The sequence below is a fragment of the Trematomus bernacchii genome, unplaced genomic scaffold (assembly GCF_902827165.1).
Source record: "Trematomus bernacchii unplaced genomic scaffold, fTreBer1.1, whole genome shotgun sequence".
NCBI classification, from domain to species: Eukaryota; Metazoa; Chordata; class Actinopteri; order Perciformes; family Nototheniidae; genus Trematomus; species Trematomus bernacchii.
The window spans coordinates 134,777-158,059 of NW_022987671.1; the positions used below are offsets into that span (position 1 = coordinate 134,777).

At 41.3% G+C, this 23,283-nt stretch overlaps 1 protein-coding gene across 1 annotated transcript; it reads right to left on the reverse strand.

Moving 5' to 3' along the window:
• Window positions 1-9,848: 9,848 nt before the first annotated feature.
• On the reverse strand, window positions 9,849-11,633 carry LOC117487472 (tripartite motif-containing protein 16-like). The gene has a single exon (XM_034136094.1). It carries the CDS (start codon window positions 11,578-11,580, stop codon window positions 9,913-9,915), a length of 1,668 nt encoding a protein of 555 aa, XP_033991985.1. The 5' UTR covers window positions 11,581-11,633; the 3' UTR covers window positions 9,849-9,912.
• Between the last annotated feature and the right edge of the window lie 11,650 nt (window positions 11,634-23,283).

Genomic DNA, 23,283 nt, shown 5'->3' on the forward strand with positions numbered 1-23,283 from the left:
ACAGCGTCAATTCAGACTGACAAACATTCACTTAAGGGGAACTGGGGATATGTATCAGCTGCTTGTGTGACAGTCAGACAGTGAATACTTTAGAGCCGTGTGAGCTAACCCGGAGCTAACGGGAGAATAAACTCCCGTGGAAGAGCAGCCAGCACTGCAGCGGTCGGTAAATGCCGCTGAAACACATTAATAAACAATGAACCACGGCACTCTGGAGAAAAGTATAAGGTTGGAGAAGTCGTTATTTAATTTAATCTGGCTTCATATGATTAAAAGCAACACGATCATCGACCCGACGCAGTCCCCCGTTGTTGTTGTTGTTGTGAGCTCCGTTGGGGAGAAAATCAGTTATGTAAACGGTGACGTCATGACGCAGCAGCGGCAGCTCTGGGCGGTGTGAACAGAGCGGGAGCAGAAAAGGGAAACCGGAGCTGAACCAGAAAAGCTCTAGCTAGGAGCTAGAAAGGGAAAAGCGCTGGTGTGAAAGCCGCATTAGTAACATAGTTGACAGAACTTTTGCGGACATTCATATATTAAGATATTTAAATTATTTAAAGGAGGAAATAAATTAAAAAAATATTATTATTCTTTCGTATTTAGACTTTTGAAATAAATGAATATTTTTTTTAATTTACTTTAATGGTTTTTATTCATTATTTTGAAACCAAGACACCCTCAACTGAAACACGGACATAGCAAAAACTGACAATTTAAGAACATCATGACACATTTCAAGCTAAATAAAGCATAGGATGCACATAATGTTTGTGTGACATTATAACATGCTTTCCAATGATAGGCAAAATATTATGTTTTTGAAGAAGAGTTAGAATAATTATAATTATCATCAATGGACATGGAATGTACCCTAAATTGTAGAATCATTCAAGTGCTGATAACGGGTCTAAAGTGTTATTAATGTGATAATAAAGTGCTACTGAAGAGTGTAAAGTGTTATTTAAGGGTAAAGGGAACAGACCTGCTCTGTGTATCCGAAGCTGAGGCTGTAAAACAGCGTCCAGTAGTTTCTGGAGTCTCTTGTTCTCCTCTTTGGAAAGAGACAGCTCCTCCTCGTACTCTGCTATCGTTTTTTCAAACAGAGCAAATATCTCTTCAGCAGTGAGTCGCTGCTTCTTCAACGACAGCAGCATTTGGACTTTACTCATGTTTACGAGATCACCTTTTCCTGCAAACTCCGTTAAACACACCGTTTCTCTCTCCATCAAACTCTCAATCTGACTAGTGTTGCCAACGTGTTTCCAGCTAGCATGCTAAGCTATCTCCTATAGTCCGAGGTAAACGCTCCAGAAAAAAGAGCACACAGTCCATTCAGAGGTTTATCCAAACACACAGATGATGGATCAGTAGTGCTGGAGCTCACACACACTTTCTCAGGAACACAGAGAGAGAGAACCGTAGCGACGAGACGCCACCTCGATACAGGTTATTCTTCTTCTTCTTCTTCTCTCAGTTTTTGGCGGATTGCAAACAACTTTAAGGTGCATACCGCCACCTACTGTACAAGAGTGTGTATCACCAAATCATCCTATCACCACTTGTGGAATTATACCACTGTATTTACGTTGTTTTAAATTCTTCCAATCAATCCTGTTTCACTCAAATACTTAAGAATGGCCTTCTTGGTAGCTCTTACCCCCCCCCACCTTCTGTTCCCAGTGTCCCCATCAGGCTCCACTCCCTTCCTGCCTCTCTGACCCTGTCTCTTAGTTTGTCCCTCTCTGTTTTGTACATGTTGCAGTGTAATATGATGTGTTCCACATTTTCTTTCACTCCACACCCCCTGCATTCTTCAACTTTGCTTTTACCCATTAAAAACATTGTGACGTTTAATCCTGTATGATCCAATCTGAGTCTAGTGGTCTAGTAGTCTTTCTGATCTTCCTCCCACCTTTTCTGTCATATTTCCATACCCTTCTTCTTAATTATTGCTTTTCCTTCTCCTTTTCCAAGTCAAACTGGTATTGCTATTTCCTTTTGTAACGCCTCTTTTGCTAATTTATCAGCATGCTCATTCCCTTTAACCCCCTCATGTGCAGGCACCCAGCATAACTGCACATCTATTCCCCTCCTCTGAAGTCTCAGTAAGCAGTGGTTAAGTTCAATGATTACATCTTCTCTAACTGTTATTGTCGACTGTATACTTTCCAAAGCAGATAGTGAGTATGTGCATATCACCACCCTATCAGGTCTGACCTCTTCAAATCATTGTAGCCCAATAATTGCTGCGAGTATTTCTGCTGTATAAACTGATAGGTTATTTGACACTCGTTTTGCGATTGATATTTTGAATTCTGGGATATACATGCCTATCCCCACGCATTCTTGCTTCTTAGATCCATCTGTGTAAATGTGTAGGTAATTGTAATACTTTTCGTTCAGATACATACTCGTTTTAATTCCCACTTCATTTATTTGCCACTCTTTTTTCCTTTCTATGATACTCACATCTATATTAGCTTCTGGGTAAAGCCATGGGGGAACACTGCTAAATGGGCTTGCTTTGGTAAACTTTATGGTCTCCACTCCATATGCCCTCGTTCTCTCCTTACTTGTCCAGCCAAACCCACGCCCCTGGAACTTTGTATATTCCCAGCAATCCTGTAGTATTCTGTTTGTGATATTTTCCTCTCCACTTCCTTGTAGCCTGACCCAGTATGACAAGTTTCTCTCTTCAGGGGCCTCATTTATAACGCCTTGCGTAGGATTGACAATAATGAATACATTTGAAACCTTCTTCATGTATATAACATGTCAATACGTTTCAGTTTTTGTAGTGTATTGGTCTTTTGTAGAGATTTTTCATTTATTCTTTATATATTCTATTGTGTATTGCTTGGAGGGGTGGGGGAGGGGCACCAAATCATAATCTCGCCTAGGGCACCAAAATGTCTAGGGCCGGCCCTGAGTCCAGTAGAGGGCTGAGCCTGTGTAAGATATAACAAAGACTTCACTTTTGTCTTTTCTTGCTCTTCATTTATAAGGAAAACCCCATAGATGTTATATTTTTCAGACCACTGGGAGTTAAAGAATGCAGCTATCATCAGCTTATACTTTAAACCAGTTACTTTTGGAGTAGAACTTTCTTTGAATAAATGCTCATTATTAGAAAATAATGGGGAATAATAAGTGTTCAGTAGGTTCAAGGTTCTTTATTTAGTCATGCGAACTAGCTACAGTGTAGTTATGCCAATAAAAATCTTGTGTCACAGGCTTCTCCAACAGTGCAACACAAAACACAGATAAACAGAAAAATATAGTGCAAGTAAATAGTAATAAGAAAAGAAAAATGGTTTAAAAAAGTGAAATAGTGCAATAAGAGTCTATATGCAAGTTATGAAATATGATATATTAGGTAAATAGATAAATTATTTTTAAGGATGTTGTTTCAACAGATTTTGCTTCAACAGTTCAGGTGTTTAACAGTCTTATTACCTGTGGGATGAAACTGTCCCTGAATCTGGTGGTTTTAGGCCGGATGCTGCAGTAACGCCTGCCAGACGGCAGCAGACTGAACAGTTTGTGGCTGGGGTGATGGGGGTCTTTTATAATCCGGAGGGATTTCTTCCTGAGCCGCTGGGAGTAAATATCCTCCATGGATGGCAGCTCTGTCCTGGTGATGTTCTGTGCAGTTTTCACCACCCTCTGTAAAGCCTTACGATTGAGGGCGTGGCAGCTGCCGTACCAGGCCGTGATGCAGCCAGTCAGGATACTCTCTATGGTGCACCTGTAGAAGTTGCAGAGTATCCTGGAGTCCATATTGAACCTCCTCAGCCTGCGGAGGAAGAAGAGCCGCTGTCAAGCTTTTTTGGTGATGGTGGTAGTGTGAAGAGTCCATGTCAGGTCCTCAGTGATGTGGACACCGAGGAACCTGAAGCTGCTGACTCTCTCCACCGTAGTCCCATTGATGGCGATGGGGGCGTGTCCCTCTCTCTGCTGCTTCCTGTAATCCACAATCAGCTCCTTTGTTTTGCTGACGTTGAGATGGAGGTTGTTATCCTGGTAGTATAATGCTCTAATACTTGGTATAATACAGTATAATAATATAGTGTAATGTTAAAGGTAGGGTAGGTAAGTTTGAGAAACCGGCTCGAGATCGCTAGAATTTGAAAATACACAACCGGAGAAAATCTGCCACTTCCTTACAGAGCCCCTCCTCCAACACACACGAACGCGCACATGACCAATGAGGGCACAAGATAAGTTTGTGCACAGATGGAAGGCTGACAGGCAGGTAGGCCATCCAGTTAATTTAGCCGGGCCGGCTAAAATGATTGGTCGTACTTTTTACAGTATTACGGCTTCCACAGATGACATTTTTTTATGGATTTTTTGTCAAAGCACTTAAAGCTCCCATGTCATGCTTTTCCGGTTATTACCCGTCCCCTTGTGTGTTATGAAGGTTTTTATGCATGTAAACGGTGTGCAGAGTCAAAACCCTCAAAGTACACCCTGTAGCGAGTAAAACTCTAACACAGAAAATACCTCCCCAAAACGCCTCGTTGGAGATACGTCACTGCCCATTTGATTCTTCCGGGTACCGCCTGATGTCATGCGGTACCCGGAACGAAATGGACCAATCCCGAAGAGCTATGGCCACACCAGCAGCGGCGTGTTCCTCCTCCAGAGGTTCGAAGAACCGGCATTTCACAGACGAAAGCTTCCAAAACATTGCCCAGTTTGAGGCCGGATATGCACAGCTTGTTTGGACCGTTTGGAGCAGGGGAAGATCTGGGTATACAACCTGTAAGTTTGCATTGTTATTTGTGTATTTATCAAACAAGACTGTTTAAATGTGTAAACTGTGTTGGACTGCTAAGCCATTGACACAGTGCTAACTGTGCTAACTAAGTTGCTAGAGTTTCCATATATCAACTCTAATATCAGCAGATGGCCTTGCATACATGTATCTCATAGCAGGAGAATGTCTGCATTCACACACACGGAATACTCATACAGTATACTGTACTGTGATTTACCGTACATTGTGACCGTACATATACTGCATGTAGCTAACGAGGCTAGCTGTATGCTAGCGCAAAACAATGTATTCATGCAAGTTACATTGTATGGTAGCAGAATACCCGTATACGATTGCAATTATAAACACGTTATTGCTAGCCTAATATGAACCACTAGCTTTTGTTCATAGTAGTTTTATTACACTGCATTATAGTTGCCTTTCCTCCAAGCTAACGTTCATATCGTGTTAGCTACCAAGGTAAACAAAGCTAGGTTAGCATATTAGCAGGCAAGCTGTTCATTACACAACTACTACTAACGAATCTAAAACAACTAAGTTTCTCTAATATTTTGTGATTTGCATTTGATTTCGTCCAGCCAGATCCTGGCGGACAATCCATGACATGCTAAAAGGCACTTCTACTACTACTGAGGCGTCGTGCTAAAAGGCACCGCACTGACTGTGCGCAGGCAAGATGCAAGGAGGAGGAATGGATGATATACCGTGTATATATGTATATTTATGTTCATTTTGTACATTTCTAAAAATAAAGTTTAATGGAAATACTTAGTAGGCCTATCCTTTCTTCCCTGAATTCATATATAGCAAACCATGATTTGATTTCTCATCAAACAGTAGTAGTTTATAACGGGTAAAAATAACTTACTCTTTGTTATGAGCGGCTCGTAGGCCACAAAGACAAGGAGACATACACGAGTTTACAAAACCACGGCACATTTATTGTGGTAAATGCAGAGATAGGTGGTTGAGAGGATCGCAGAGTTAGTCTTCCTGCAGCCGCTTTGGAGAGAGACTGGGTCCGGAGGTGTCCGTGATCGTGCTGATTAGCCTCTTCAGCTCCACCCCATCGTAAGACAAAGGCCCTGGGGCCGTCACACTCTTCTATAACAACAGTTAAAAATATATATGTATATAAAATATACCGCTGTACCGACGCCATGATAAGACTGATGTTACGCTGAGAGCAGCCGGGAAAAGCACTGACATGGGCGCAGCCTCTCTGGTGGTTGACTAATCAGAACGAGTGGCCGAGCTGACCAATCGGAGCACACTAGGCTCACAGGGAGGGGGGGGCAAGAGCTCCAACGAGTCGTTTAGTGGAGAAAGTGAATACTGCTGAATACACATGCTTGACAGAGATGCTGTATGCGAAACCAATGTGAGTTTGGAAAATTGCACAGTATAAATCTATTTTAGTATACCTCAACAATGTAATTATGATCAGTGGAAATGGCCATGACATGGGCCCTTTAAGATATTCATTCCACAGGAACGCATACGGCAAAACGCATTGGATTAACGCAAACGCAATCGCCAAAAAGCTTCCGTCCACACGCAATATACACCGGATAGTGTCTGCCCACACGAGACAGCTCCGTTTAGATCCAACCGCTAGAAAAGCTGCAGTACATATGCCGAGCCTGTACGTGGCGCTGTAACTTCCTCCACAAAAGCAGCAACTTCCTCCACAAAAGCAGCGAAGAAGAATGGTTGTCATGGCTGCACTTCTGTTTATTCTCCGCGGTGGGGGCCGAGGGAACCAGGCAGAGTTTTTCGCCGGTCAACGTGTGTTAAAGTTGAAATCTTCCGGACAAAATTATAAAAGTGCCAGTCAAAGGTCTTCTTTGTTATTTATTGAGCTTTAAAACAAATGAATAACGACTCTATATAATGATATATAATAATAAAATACACGGAGCCTGTCTCTTTTTCCTCTCTTCTGACAGCCAGTGTCTGTCTCATGCAGCAGCTGATCCTGTAATGAGTGACCCGACAGTAAAAATAAACATATTTATAACTAGTTTAGGTAGTTTGAGAGGTAATTAAAATAGCTAAGGGTGATGATCTGACTTGAAGTGTGTGTTTTGCTCCCGCTGCATCACAGCGGGAGGAGCTGCGTGTCTCCGTCCTGTCAGATTAGACTTCACTCGAGTTTATGTCCATATCGAGATAAAGATAAATAATATGAATTCAGTGTGCAGTGAACGTTTGCGGGGGTGAGCAGCAGAGGTGGGGAGAGGCGGGGCTATTGCGTCGTCATTATCAGAAAATGACCGTATAGAGGCTACCACACGGAGCCGTTGGACCCCCCAGAGCGCTCCGTTCCCAGATCTATCCACCTTTGGACCCGTTGTCGTTTACAGGGTCCGTTTCTATCGTTTCGTTACGGCGTCGTGTGGCAAAAAGGGCTATACGCAAGAGAAATATGCGGATACAACCTGTTTTCGTTCCCGTGGGGCCGGGGCCTTAGAGGACTAGGGCCATATCCAAGCAGACCCAATAGAGGTTCTACTGACACCTGTTGACCGATTGCTGTAGTGATGTTTGCACATGTTGCCCTCCAACATACTTGAGTGTTGCTGCATTCCTTCATTGCAATGCAGCCTAGTCCCTACATGAGTCTCACATGTTGGACAATTCTGTGAGGTCCCTGTCTTATACTTACTATAGATAAAAGGAGAATATTATAACTCTTTATATCGGTTCCAAATTGAAATGTTGGAAGGTAGCTTCAAGATATGAACCCAGATACCATCATGCATCACACAGTTAAGCAGAGTACACTTGTTCTCAACCCTCCAAGTTTGTCTGCATTTAGATTTAACATTTCCAAGTTGAATTTGGATATAAAGTGTTATAGTTCTTTGTGATCCAGGAAACACATCTTTAGTAGGTGAGCGTCTCTTGAGATTTCCAATGAATTGACTTTTTTATACACATAATGTCTGACCTGTAAATATTTGTGGAAGTCTGTATTTTGTAAATGCTAATGAGCTTTTGGTGATTCAAATGTTGTAAGTCTTCCACTGTCAAAGAGATCATACATTCTGATAATCCTGCTCTTTGCCAGAGTCTAAAATCTGGTTTTAAACTTCTTCCATGACCACTAAGCGTTAGTTATCAAAAGATGTTGCTTAGCAACGGGGGGTAATTCGTTCATTGTCTTGTAGAGCAGATTGACAGGAGAAACTCCTTACATTTTTAACACAAAATCCTGTACTTTCTACTTCTTACATTTTCAAAACCAACCCGTTACTTTAGTTTTAATCTGCATTTGGTCGAGGGATCATTATTATTTCTAAACATTGAGAAATGGCGATGTCCCAACATTGAGACTAATCACTCAAACATGATAATCTGTACATGTTCCTTTTTTTAACAAAGCCTTTTGGGCTCCTTTGAGGCTCTTAAAAAATAAATCAAATGCATCACAATTCATGCCATCTTTACTTTTGTCTGACAGTTTTCACTTCACTATCTAAGAAGAAAACCCTTAAAATGATATATGTATGATATATAAGTCATTACACACTGAACTATCTTTACTACACTTCTGTCTAAAACCTTGGATTAAAGGACCCTACACACCTTGAGATAATCAGACGTAGTTGTTGACTGCGGTGCTACGACGTGTAGAAAACTCTTCTTTGATTCAGTAAAACTTTAGAGAGCGTGGGAAAAAAGAGGGTCAGAAAGAGGATTAAGGCCACATGGGGACATTTATTTAAATTGGACCAAAAGTGATTTTTATATTTTATTCAGAGGAAACTTTTCTGAATTCTGACTTTACTCTCACATCTAGGAATATATATATATTTTAATTTATTGTAAATAAAATCTCAGAACTCTGAAACACAGAAGAGGATTAGGACCACATGTGGACTTATCTTTTGGATCTGACCAAAACTGATTTTTTCTTTTGAGTAATAAATCAGAGTTCTTACTTAAATCTCAGATCTATGAAAACAAATTCTGAAGGTTTTCATGAAAATAAATAAAACATATTTTAAGAAAGTCAGATTTATGAGATTTTCAACACAAGAAAAATAGAGAATCTGAAAAAAGTTTTATTTTTTTATCAGAATTCTGAATTTCACTAGTAAAGAACATGTTGAGATCTGACCAGTGACAAGTGATTTTTTTTCAGACTTTAATATTGGATTTCTGTAATTTCATTAAAACATTTATGAATAAAACATCAAAATGTTCATATTTATTTAGCATTCGGAGATTTTTTTTTTTCTTAATACGTTTATTAAAATATTCTGAATTCTGACTTGTTTCTCAATAGTCTGTCTTAAATATTCAAACATAAAAGAAAAATATCACTTTAGTTCAGATTTCACATTTCTCCACATGTTCCTAACCCTCTTCCATACACGTTTCTTCCTCTCCATTCTTTGGTGTAAATAAATGCACTTGTGTTCACTTTCACCCCGACTCTCAATGTTATTTGTTGTTGTGTGTCTCTGTCTCAATTTTTGTCCTAGAGCTTATTGGGGACGTAGCAGTAAAAAAAGAACTACATGTATTTAAAATTCAACTCAACTTAGTGCAGCTTCACTGGAGAGGAGATCATTCATTTTAAGATTAAAAATAAAAGACTGAGATTTTCACTTTTGTCCTCTTCGCTCTTTTATTAACAAGAAAAACTCCAACATTTTATTTTTTACAGACAAGTAAATGTGGCATTCACATCTTGAACATAGAAACACAATTTATTACAAACTCAACCCGTTTTTGACTTTTCTTTTAATGTGTTTTCTTTCCTTCTTCAAACTTTCATTTATGCATTCAACAAATTGACAGTTAGTCAAAAATAAAAGACTTATTCAACAAATATTTAGAGCAAGGTTTACATTTCCATGCAGAGAAATATGAGTTGAGGTTAACAGAAATCCTCCTGAGCAGTGACAGCCTCCATGGCTAAACAGACACAGGAAGGAGCGCCGCCTAAAGAAACTCCAACATCTACAGAACAACTCAGGAGAAGATGTTAAAGCACATCCCATAATGTTTGATTGACAGCTGATCACTGTGCAGTGAAGACATGAACAATCAGCTCTCAGCAACAATGATGGACACACAATGAGTTTAAGAAGTAGAAGAGTTCCTCAAATGACTTCAGGCTATTTCAGTTTAAACAACTCAGCTGTGTCTCCATAATCAAAAAGCCAAACTCCAGCATGTAGTGGCTGAGTGAATGTGGTCTGGACTCTGTGGAGGAGAGTCATGGTTTCAGAGACGCTGTAGAAGGACAGAATACCTGCTCTGTGATCCAGGTACACTCCTACTCTGGAGGACCGAGGACCTGAGACGGGAGTGAGGATACTGTTGTGACGAAATGTATAACTGTTTTGATCACAATATAACGCCCAGGATTTGCCATTGTATCCAAATCCAAATTGAGTCCCACCCCCTGCTCTGCTGATATTCTTGTATGCGACTGCTACAGAAACTCTTGTCCCTCTCCGCTCCACCTCCCAGTAACAACGTCCAGTCAGACTCTCTCTACTCAGGACCTGAGACCATTCAGTGAATCTGTCTAGGTGACTACAATAAGACTGTTGTTGTCCAATGTATGTTGCTTTTCTGCTCCCATCAGATAATACCAGCCGTGTGTTTGCTGTGTTTGGATCCAGTGTGATCTCCTGTGAATATTTTAAGAACCCAGCTCTGGTGGTGGGCTCTGGTGCTGACAGTAAAACATCCACTTCCGTCGATGAGACGTTTGTCCATTCCTCTCTCAGGACGTCCTGTAGTTTGTCTCTGACTGCTGACAGGGCCGCCGTCACGTCCTCAAAGTAGCTCAGAGGACGGATGTTGATGCTGGATGAGTGTGTAGGTTCACTGAGGGCTGACAGTGAGGGGTAGCTGTGCAGAAACTGGTTGTAATCCTCTGTGTGAGAGAGCAGCTTCAGCTCAGCGTCTCTCCTCTTCAGCTCAGCCATCTCCTTCTCCAGCTTCTCCTGAAGCTCTTTGACTCGACTCACTTCACTCTTCTGCTGGGATCTGACCTGCTGCTTCACATCAGAGCTTCTTTTCTCCATGAGACGGATCAGCTCAGTGAACATCTTCTCACTGTCCTCCACTGCTTTATCAGCAGAGCCATTGACGGCCTCCACCTCCTGCTGAAGCAGCTTCACCTCCTTCTCTCTGACCTGGATTCTCTGCTGGATGTTTTGTCGACTCCCCTCCAGCTCTCTCTGCCTCTCAGTCCTCTCTGCAGCAGCTGACACTGTGTCGTGGCCTTTATGTCCGCCCACAGAGCAGAGATAACAGATACACTGCTGATCAGTGCGGCAGAACATCTTCATCACCTCGTCGTGACGAGAGCAGATGTTCTCCTGGAGCTTCTTGGAGGGCTCCACCAGAGTGTGTTTTTTTAATTGAGCTACGTCATAATGACGCTGGAGGTGTTTGTCACAATAAGAGGCCAGACACACAAGGCAGGACTTACAGGCTCTCAGTTTTCTCCCAGTGCAGACATCACAGGCCACATCTTCAGCTCCAGCATAGCAGTGATCAGCAGGAGCAGCTTGGAGTCCAGTCTTCTTCAGCTCCTCCACTAAAGCTGCTAACATGGTGTTTTTCAGCAGGACAGGCCTTGGTGTGAAGCTCTGCCTACACTGAGGGCAGCTGTGGATCTTCTTCTCATCCTCTCCATCCCAGAAGCCTTTAATACACTTCATGCAGTAGCTGTGTCCACAGGGAGTCGCCACCGGATCCTTCAGTAGATCCAGACAGATCGAACAAGAGAAGGTTTCCCGGTCCAGCTGAACTCCTTTCTGCGTCATTTCACCTCTCAGTGGCAGCGAGTGTCTGAGTTTCGCTTCCTGAGCAGTGATGATACCTGTATTAAGCAGGTGAAACAGAGCAATGAGGACACGGTGTGTTATGTTTCCTTCCAGATCGCTTCTCTGGTTGTTTTATTACACAACAAAATCATTTACACATATTAATTCTCTCTAATATGCATTTCAGTTTTCATTTACATTCCTTAATAAACCGTTCACTTTCCTGACACAGTTCCACTAACATACATTCACTGTCAGTTACTCTTTTCTGTGATAAACAAACATTTCAAATTCAGTAAACATCTCTTGTACCTTCAATACATTTTTCAACAGTATTAAACCTGTATTAAATACTACTCTTTACTGCAAGTCAAAAGTAGCATATCATGACCCATTTAAACTGTCATGTGAACATTAAACTTCTGCCATTAATTGCATGTTACTAAAATGCATAAACATGAGAATAATAATGTTAACACTCAGTATTAGTCTTAAGTGTAAGAAACATCCCAGTATTAACCTTACTGTTTTTACTGACAGTAACTAACTTGTAATTTTCATAAATTGCATATTTATTCCAAACTCACAATAACTATATCCGTACTGGAAATATTCTGTGTGTGGGAGCCTTCAGAAATAATGTCACACTTGTATTATTACCGCGGCAGCCCACGTTGTCCCCAAAATGGCGCCTCACCGGGGGAGCTATGCTAACACACACACACATTATTTCACTCCTTTAAACACGTAAACAGTACTACAAACATTTTACACTGTTAGCGGACCGTCACATTATATAGGCGAACCTTATGGGGCATTCATTATGATTTGTGCACAGTGTACTAACCTGTTTTAAGCCGGTGAAACGGGACCAATGAGGCCACGGTGTGTTATGTTTCCTTTCAGATCGCTTCAGAGGAAACACCGGAAACGTCCGTCCCTATAACCGGTCCGGTACCCCAGAACCATTGTAGCGAACACAAACGTTCCGCCTCACTACTAACTGTATTTCTCAACCCCGTTAGTGAAATGAAAATAAACAAATGTACAAAAGTAAATGCATATAACACTCAATAATAATACATATCACCTTAAAGGTGGGGAAGGTAATTTTGGAGAAACCAGCACTAGAATTTGAAAATACACAGCTGGAACAAATCTGCCACTTCCTTACCGAGCCCCTCCTCCAACCAATAGGCTAGTTGCACGGGATGACGTATTTCCATTTCCGGTTCATTGAGTGGGCGCTTGTAAACATCCGGTCTACGGTAGAGCGGGTAGATAGCGAAGTGATATAGATAGCGATAGAGAGATAGATAGAGAGATAGATAGAGAGATAGATAGATAGAGAGAGAGAGATAGAGAGAGAGAGAGAGAGAGAGAGCGAGAGAGAGATAGAGAGATAGAGAGATAGAGAGATAGCAAGATAGATAGCATACAGATAGCATACAGATAGCATACAGATAGCATACAGATAGCATACAGATAGCATACAGATAGCGATAGAGCAAAGTGAGAAGGCTAACGTTAACGTGATGGCACTATTTTACACTCTATGTCTCCAAGATGTCTTCTAAATGTAAAATGACTGACATTTTATTTTAATGTGTAGATTGTCTTTGAGAACTGCTCACCCGTGGAGATTGCAGTGGCAAAGTGTTCCTGTGTAGCTGGAACAGCACTCTGCAACCACAATGTTGCACTGCTGTTCCAGACCGCACACTACTCCACACTCAACCTGGCTGCTGTACCCCCTGTCCTCAGCTGCACTGAAACAGAGCAGCGATGGCACAAGCCAAGAACCATGGTAAGTACAGTATGTATTCACAACCAATCCACGGTTTAATGAGTATTTCCTTTGTGCCAAGAGCTGATCTAGTATGTTGCATCAATGACCATTTCAATTAATTTGACAATTCTTTTGTGTAATTAATAGGGTGTGAAACCAGGCAGAGTGAGTGACATGGTGTTCATTTCCACTAAGCCAAAGCAGTTTACAGTTGCTGACGGTGTAATGGCGCATTTCCACTACACGGTCGGCCTCGGCCACACTCGGTACGGCTCGGTACGGCTTGGCCGCGTTGGGCCTTAACAGGGCCGACTCACTTCATGCTGCGCTTCCATTACAGTTTAGGAACTGGGGTAGTTACTATAGTAACGCAGTGTAGGCGGAGCCGTGACGTCATCTTCAATGAGAAATCCAGAAACACAACACAGCCGTTAGCTGTGAGCACTCAGAGCTCACAGCTCCTTATATATGTTCAGAAACTCGACAAAAGTTAAACAAGTACACACCACAGACTGCCTGTGTCATGGTGAATACAGTCGCTGCTTTATTTATGTCTGTATAGGCCGTTGTTGTGAGTGTGGACGGTCGGGGCATATACTGCGTTAGCTTAGCCAATCTCCATCTAGAAAAACACGAATTTTAAAAGGTTTTTCGCCTGCCGTCTGTCTGCAGACTTGACAAAGCATTAATTCATGGTTTTTACTAACCGGTATCAGTATGTTGTTACTTCGGCATCATTTTGAAACGTGTATTACAATTAAATCACGGTCAAATATGTCCATCTTGTTGTAGTTCTAGCCCTCTTGCCAGCGCTCCTCTCTCTAGTTTAGCATACTCAGCCCGACTCAGCCCTGTTTGTTGGCCCCGATAGAACCACAATTTTCTAGGGCCAGAAAAGAGGTGAAAAAGTGGCCCCGCGCCGTGCCGCGCCGGAACGAGGCCTAGTGGAAGCACAACCAAAAAAGGGGACGGCACGACACGGCACGCTTAAAGCGAGCTACGCGCTGCAATGGAAATGCGCCATTAGGTAATATCTATTGTCCTAAGTAATTGTATGTAGCCTGCAACAACTTTGTGATTGTTGTCTGAGTGTAAAATTGTTCTTAAAGTCCTAATTATTATATAAACATGTTTCAAAGGAGTACACGTTACAAGGCCGTGCGGGGGGAGCATAGCTACTATTGGCAGGTGCAAGGCCAGCTCCTACTCACAGGGATGGAGTGGTGCGATTTCGTCATTTTTGCAGAGGAGGATATCCTTATACAGCGTATCTGCAGAGACTGCGAGGTGGCTACAACCATTAGGGAGAAGGGAGATTATTTTTATTTTTATTTTTACATGGACTGATATGCACTACACTACATTAGTGTACCACACTACATCACACTACATTACTGATCTAACATGAATATTTTCCTGTATATAGTTCTTTCAATTGCTAAAACCAGAACCAAGTGTGTTCTATAAGTCAAAAAGATCCTTTAGTCAAAGGACCTATGTGAGGAAGAAAGGGGTGTTTATTGGCAGACATTTAATGTCATATGACGTTATTCATTAACAAAAGTTGTGGATGCTAACTAACTTATCTTGCATTGATCTGTTCATCTGTTACATAAACTAGCATTACTTAAATATGCAGAGACTAATTGAAATGTTTAAATATGTATTTTTTTCCCCCGATATAACATCAACCTATGTTTTGTAAAAGTGTATTAAATGAATCTGTAAAATGTTATCATATTGTGGATTTATTATATTATGTATTGTCCTATGTTATTTTTGTGTGCATTTGTTTTGAGGTTATAATTCATTAGTACCTAAACATAGTATGGTATGACTGCTTTTTGTAACGACCACAATGAAATACACAATTGGTTTGGGAGCAAGAAATCTTTTAATCATTGCTGCCCAGGCTTGCCCATGCTTTCACCAGTGGTCCGTTCTGGTAGTTGACCAGGAAGCAAGCCACATTGAAAAGCTCCTCAATGCTTCCACACACAGACAGTGGTATGGCTTTGTCAAAGAGTTTGTTCTCTTTGACCCTTCTGATGCACCTCTCCACATGGACCCTCAGACGTGCAATGGATTGAGTCTGCCTGACATCCTCCCTGCTCATTTGGGTTTTTTTTTAACAGAAAGGCAGGCCGGTAAACTTTGCACTCAACCAGATTGTCCACAAGGAACCCTTTGTCGACCATTATTGCCATGTCTGGTGTGAGCAGGCTCACGATGCCAGACAGCTTGAAAATCTCCCGGTCACTCATAGATCCTGCATACAGGCCAGACACAAATGTAATGGCACCATGTGGTGCAATGCCGATCATGGCCTTGAATGTAGCATGAGACTTGTATGTTGAAAACACCTCACTCTGCAGCAGGAGAGATGATGGAGTCTGGCAGAATACTTCAGTGCAGTCAAGCACCACTTGTGTGCCAGGGAAAGCTGAAAACTCTGGTGGAAGGTGAGCTCTGACAACTTCGCGTGGGATCCATAGACGTTGGCTTCCAAGCAGTTGGTATAGGAAGTGTGTCCAGGTGGAAATAATTCTGCTGACTGTGGTGCGGTGAATGCCAAACCGTTCTGCTAGATCCCTCAGATGTAGGCCCACTGACAGGTGCATGAGGAACAGCAGCAGCTCATCTATGGGTGGAAGTTTCTGTGTAAACAAATAAGTGTTAGGCATACTGTAGATACTGTTATAGGGAGACCGGGTACAGTTGTAACACATTTTCCGTTTGTATGTGTGTGTGTGTGTGTGTGTGTGGCATATGTGTGAGTGATGTGATGCACTTGTTAAACGGTGGTATAGTGTGCAGCGTGCATAATTATTAATATACATCCATGCTTGTATGCTGCATACCGTTGTTGTTGGTTGAGAGGAATCCGAGCTGCTGGCAGAGGATGCCTTGGCGTTGGTGATCCGCACCATCTTGGTGTTGGCTGCTGGCTCCACCAATTTCCAAAAGGCAAGGAAATGCTTGTATGTGACAAATCTAAGAATGTAATATTGTTCATGTTAGACATTGTTTTGTTTCTTAAATTAGCTTCCCCAAATGAAAGGTGTTTTTCAAACTAGTGGCCATAACAACATCCTGATAGCCTTATAAACAAACCTGGTGTAGAAACGAATGTCCTCGTCCGACCCTGCCAGGCGTTGTATCCCGAAACGAGATTGCAGCTGTAACACTTCCAGCTGGTGTTGGAGCTCCCTAACCTGCATTTTCAAGGCTTCGTTCTCGTCGGCCACCTGATTTGCCATCACTGCCGTCGCTGGATTTAAACAGTACTCATGATCAGGCAGCGCAACTGTTTCCACCTCGTACTCAGCTGTCAAGTCTGGGGTGGGGCTCTCTGCCCTCGGCCGACGCTCCCAAACATTACGTCTTGGTGTAGGTAGCTCGTAGTTATTCCATGCAAAGAGAACAGGTGTAGCTCCTTTCTGTACTCTGTGCAGTCCTCCCGCTGTGACCAATAAGTCTCCTGGTCGAAAATGCCTACTGCACACACGGGTATTTTTTGTGGGGCTGAAATTTTCCCTACGGACCTTGATCAGCCACTGAGCCTTTACCTCAGCATCAATGGGAAATGCATGAAAACTTATCTCCCGATTATAACAGGCCGAATTCGTACACAGTGGCACACAGCAATGTAGTGCCGACTTTCTTACCCGCTGGAAGGCCAATCGCTTTTCTTTACCCCGAAATCCGCTCATTCTTGCTCTTGGTGTGTCATAACAAACTGTCAAACTGTCAAACTGTCAAGCTGTAAAAACTCTGTACTCAAACCGGAAGTACTCACCCCCACACCCACCCGCCGGAAGTTGATAGACGCCATCTTGTGCACAGAGCCTATAGTATGAAGCTGCAGCCTCGGAGGCCAATATGGTCTAGCTGCGGCCGCGGCCAGTACACGACACTACACGACACGCCCCCTACACGACACGCCCACCTGACACGACACTACGGTGGCTGAGAGACATTACCGTACATGGCAGATTAAAAGCGAATTGACGACACTTATTATTATTGAGATCGTACATGGCAGATTAAAAACGAATTGCAAATGTTATTGTAGCATTTTAAGCAACTATTAGGCAAATAAATTAATAACCTAGTCTATCCGTTTGAGACACAACAGTATAACTTTCAACCCAAATCATTTTGTCAACAAAAGTTGGTTTAGTAAACTTTTTTTTAATATATAAAATAGGTATTAATGAGATAATCTATTGATTATGTTTGTCTAACTGCTACACATGTATTTTATATATAAATGTAGATATTTGTGAACATCTAAATATAGTTGTTAAAGGTTTTAAGATATACATAATCACATCATGGGGTCATTAAGGAACAAATTAGGAGGGCCAGTCAGGCCACTAATGAGCTCAATCATTCACATGTATTATTATTACTTTATAAATTAAAAGTACTAGGGGTCTATTACAAAACCTTTGAAGGAATTGCATCAATTAAAATAAATGTATGGCAAGTATGATCAAATTAACATAATGTCAAGATATAGCCAATAGACAATCAACATGCTTTGAATATAAAGGAAGAAGAACAATAAACAGATGAACATTTAGGTTTTATGTGTAAATTGTGAACAAACCATCTTAATACATCTGGCAGTCTAAGACAGCAAACTAAGCTTCTTTAACTGCTGCTAGAACACAGTTTTACCATGGGGTATTTCTAACAAGACCAAAAAGATATACAAGGCTTCCAAAACAGAAGAAACCAACTCAATACAGTATTTTAATTTCCTTCAAAACGACAAAAGCACTAATAAAAACCAAATAACAATACCATAAAGGAAAAGTAATTGAAGTGGTTGCCTGTTGTAAATACCTTGGTATCTGGCTTGATGATTGTCTCTTCTCTTGCGTTCGGTCATACCCCCCATCCCATACTATTATCGGTCAAAATTGGCCGGTGTGTTTTGCACAGTGATATTTCTGGAACCCCTTATCCCATTTTGATGGTTGACATCTCATTTGAACAGTCAAAGCCAGAATGACAGCAGGGGTGAATTTCATTTTATAATTTTGCAATAAGTCAAAGATATGTTTACTGTATATTATAAAAATGCTTGTCATGTAGGCATACTAGAGATGGGAAGGCTTTAGTCAGTGTTGTAGCTGAGATTCTTACCGTTCCAATGATGTATTAATAACTTGGATTTATATAGCGCCTTTCATGAGACCCAAGGTCGCTTTAAAAAGAACAGGAGTAGAAACAAACATAACAAAAGGCAGTCAGACGAACAGTTAGATAGACAAAACAAATAGATTTGGGGCCAAAGACCTTGGCAGACTTGAGGGCCCTTTTGAAGGCGTCAAGCGTGGGGATGTTGCAGATCTCCGCAGGGAGAGCGTTCCAGAGAGTGGGGGCTGCCATACTGAAGGCTCTGTCCCCGAAGGATCGCAGGTTGGTGCGGGGGGCCAGAGTCTGAAGACCGCAGGTTCCGGGGTAGGGCATGTGGGAATTGTATTGATTTGATACAAGCAAGCCAGTGTTTCATTGTGTACTTTCAACTATAGTATATGGTCCGGCAAGTTCAGCATTCACTGCATTCACTGTGATGAATATACAATAAGACACTGATACCGTTTTCCTCAATGAACATTTATTGAACAGAACATCATGTGGAAAATCAGAGGGGCACTATTCAAGCTGGTCTGCTTAAAAAAAAAAAAATAACCTTTTAAATTGATCCCAACAGTAAAATCAACATGATTTTAAATAAAAATGTAAGCAGCCAGGATTGACCTGCAGGAGGTTAAAGCCTATTTAAAAACTCCTCGGAATCCAAAGCTCTTCGGAATCTTTCACTGGAGTCCTTCAGCCTTTGGTGCGCTTCCTCACTCATGTTCCAGAGGGCTGTACGTCAAGGACTGGACATGGACGCAGTCAAACCCGACTAGCCCACTTCTCCGTGCATAGTCATATGCCCTGTTGCACATTTCCAACTGACAGGTGATACCTAAGTTAAATCTTTGGACATGAATACAGTGCACAGCACCCTTATAGGTCCTGGAAACTGCAAAAAGTCCCCTTTTTTGATCTATGCACTGTGATTTTAGGTGGCGATTTGCTGTGATGTCCGATGTTTTGGATGAGTGGTGCCTTTGTATGTGCATTTGTAGGTTTTTCCTTTTTAGTTGTAGGCTACAAAAACAACATGTTGTGGTTTTGCGCTTTGACATCAAAATGTTGGGGGCTGTGGAAATATTGTGCCATGTTGCTGCAGCAGCCGGAGCCATCACTGGAGCGGCCGTCGGAGCCATCACTGGAGCGGCCGTCGGAGCCATCACTGGAGCGGCCGTCGGGGCCATCACTGGAGCGGCCGTCTGGGCCATCACTGGAGCGGTCGTCGGGGCCATCACTGGAGGAGTCGTTGTGGTTGCTGGGGCCGCCGCCAACGTAGTTGGATGTTCAGTGCAGCAGTTTTTAAAGTGACTAATAAACATCTCCTTTCTCCCAATGATTCTTGGGCAAAAGCCACAGTGATAATGGCTGCTGGCCACACATTTGAGATGGCATTTATAAACATTATAACCTAAAAAAAGAGACAGAAAGTGGTTTAGAGGATTCTAGAAACAAACCAACATGAATTTCTTGTAAATATGCAATTTGAAACAAGGTGTTTGTGCGAGAGCAATAAATAATCATGTCACCAACAATAATATTTTTGCCTATAAACTGAATTTTTGCAGATTGAATGTGTGATTATGCTCATATTGTGCCTACCCCAAATAAGGATACTTTTCCAGCATTATTAACACTTCATAACCTGAATATAAATCTCATTTTTAATGTTCAATTTATAATTCAAAATTAATTTACACCAAGGATGTCCTGGGGCACAGAAATAATGTGTGAGGCATTAAACACATCTAACAAGTAACATGTAATGTAATGTGATGAAGTATACAATGATTATATAGAATTATAGATGTACTTACCTCCATATTTCACAAGTGCCCTCTGGTGGCTCTGCAAATGAGCCATCAGACCAGGGTATGACCCGGTCCTTTCACAAAATGGACACTGGAAGGTGTCCGAGTCCAATTTGTTGAGCTCTGGGCGTGCTCCATCACGGAGTGTTGTGTTGTTTGTCTATAGGTGAATAAAATAGAATACAATTTCAGTGACTTTAATATTGGAAATAGTTAACTCCTTAAACAAGCAGCAATGGACTGGCCTGTATAATCCTATGGGACAAAGCTGGTCATACTTCCTCACTTTCAGAAGGTAACCCTTTAACTGCCAGCGCCACCATTTGGTAGAGCACATTTTGTGTCTTGATATCTTGTTGAAAAAAAAAAAAGTTTAACTCCATCTGATTCAGCCAGCTCTACCCTTTTGGTTGACATGTTATGCACAAAACAACCTCTAGATGTCACTGTGGTTCGAACAGAAAGCCCTTCAGCTAGTTTAAATCTTTATATATACAGTCTATGGTTTAAATGTCAGGCCTACAGCATGGCCACAAACCCCATCTAAAAACAGAGGCCTGATTGCATCCACCTGGGTTACTTGGCTCTACCCAATAACTATATATCATTTAACTTTAAACCACACTTAAAATAATAATATAATTATACATATGTGCATGTCAGTATAGCAGCTAATACATGTTTTGTTTTTTTAAAACATTCAAATGTGAAAGACACCTTCAATGAATATTTAAAACTTACACAAAATCAGATTCTTGTAAAAATGTGAGTACATGCATTGTTCCATCTGTCAAGCTAAAATATATACATATATCTTAGCTCTTAGCTTGACATGCTAACTGAACGAGCATGTTCAGTTAGCATATATGCTAACTGAACGTCGAGCATGTCAAGCTAAGAGCTAAAATATATATATATGTATTCCATTCCTTTACATTTAATATTTAAAATACAAATTAGCAAAATAAACACAATTACACTGCGCTAAACAGCCACATCGACAAACAAACGAGAACCTAAATAGTATGTAATTATATCTAAAACCACAATACGTTAATTACCTGTACTCGGTGCGCCATATTGTTTGTCTGTTCTCTGTAAACCTCATGTCTCCTTAAATATCCTTGCGTCAGCGTCAGTATCGTCAATTCGCTTTTAATCTGCCATGTACGGTAATGTCTCTCAGCCACCGTAGTGTCGTGTCAGGTGGGCGTGTCGTGTAGGGGGCGTGTCGTGTAGTGTCGTGTACTGGCCGCGGCCGCAGCTAGACCCTTCTCTCGGAGGCTGCACTCTCAGGACCGCACTCTCAGGACCCTAGTTGTTTTGCAACATCGCCACCTAGCGGATTGGATGACCGCAAAAGTACAACCAGCGAGTATTGAGTCTCATACACTGCGAGTCTCTTTAGACATTGTAATGCTTGTTATTAACCATCTAAAAATGCATGAAAATATGTTTTTCTTACTGAAATTACATATTAACAAGTTGTTGTTAATATGTTTTTGATTTTTAATAACAAATGTATTTTGTATGTCAGATGTAAAAAGATAGTCTTTTATATTTGTCTTATCAAATTTGACATACAACATAAATATATATATATATATATATATTGTAGTAATAATGATATAATCTATTTATAATTGTAAATGTATATTGTATGTAGACATACATTTAGATGTATATTTTGTTAAAACAAAACAAAACTGTTAATTTAGTTTTTGGGAGAAGGGGTGGGGTTAAATAAGTGTAAACTCCTTTGAATCAATTTGATACTGCTTATGTTTCTACAGTATCATAATTCTCTTGTTTCATTTCATTATTATATATATATTTTTTATTGTATTACATGTTCGAAATAAATCAAATCAAATGTGTCTTTGAAGAGGTGCTAGATTACTCAAAAACAACTGTTAGTGTGTTTATGCACCAGGCTGCAAAAGATAAACATGCAATTTGACGAGAGGAATTTCAGTGCAGAATACATTTTTATTTATTGGGCACTGTGGATTCTTCACTGGGGTGAGGCGGGGTCTGCTGTTCCCTCAACCACCAGACAACAGCTCCAGCTGCAGTACCCCGGGAAGCCCTCTTCTGAGTAAAAACCCTGTAATGTTCCTCGCCGTCCACTTCCCCGGTAGCCTGTGCCAACGTCCTTATACAGGTTGTCGCACTGAAAGCACCTGGAAATTTGGTAGGCCTTCCTGAATTCCTGTTTGTGTCCCTCTGAGAAGACATTCCAGTTGACGACACCTGAAGGATAATGTCATAAGGAAATTACAATTCAGACAGAAAAACAACAAAACCTTCCTTAATTTAGCTGACCTTACTCTTAGTCAATCAACTTCATAATACTAGGATAGGAGAAGGCAGAAGTAAAGACACTTTATAAACTTACTGTCAAGCCAGTTGAAGTGGGCTTCCTTTTGGAATGACCCCTGGCTCACGATGTATTTAAAGCTCTTGCAGATAAGGGCTAGCGTGCAGATTGCAGGATCACCATCCTCAAGAACGACAAATGTAAGGATCCTGCGGATTATGCCTTCAGGCAGCTGTAGATATAAAACACGATTTAATACGAATTCCTTTCAAGCTACATTGTCTCTACTGTCAAAACTAAAGTAATTGTAAATACATGCCTGCAATATGCCAATGGCCACCTTAATTTTAATCATCTGATTCGTCTGTACATTGCTGTTTTAGTCTGTGTTCTTCTAATTAGTGTCTACAGTGTGTCCCTATTGAGCTGTTTAGAGCATCAGACAAAAAAAGCTTTTGAAAATAATATTATATTTTGGTTTAGGTCAAAATATAATATTTGTAAACCTGAAGAGTCAGTGCCAGTGCCTCACCAGCCATGAACCTCACTGCACATCACTGCAGAAGCTTATATATAGACATCTAAGTTTTTTGTGCCCCACCACTTTTGTACATAGAAAAACGCCACTG

Coding starts and splice junctions, on each gene's coding strand:
- LOC117487472 (XM_034136094.1), bottom strand. CDS start 11,580: ATGACGCAGAAAGGAGTTCAGCTGGACCGGGAAACCTTCTCTTGTTCG.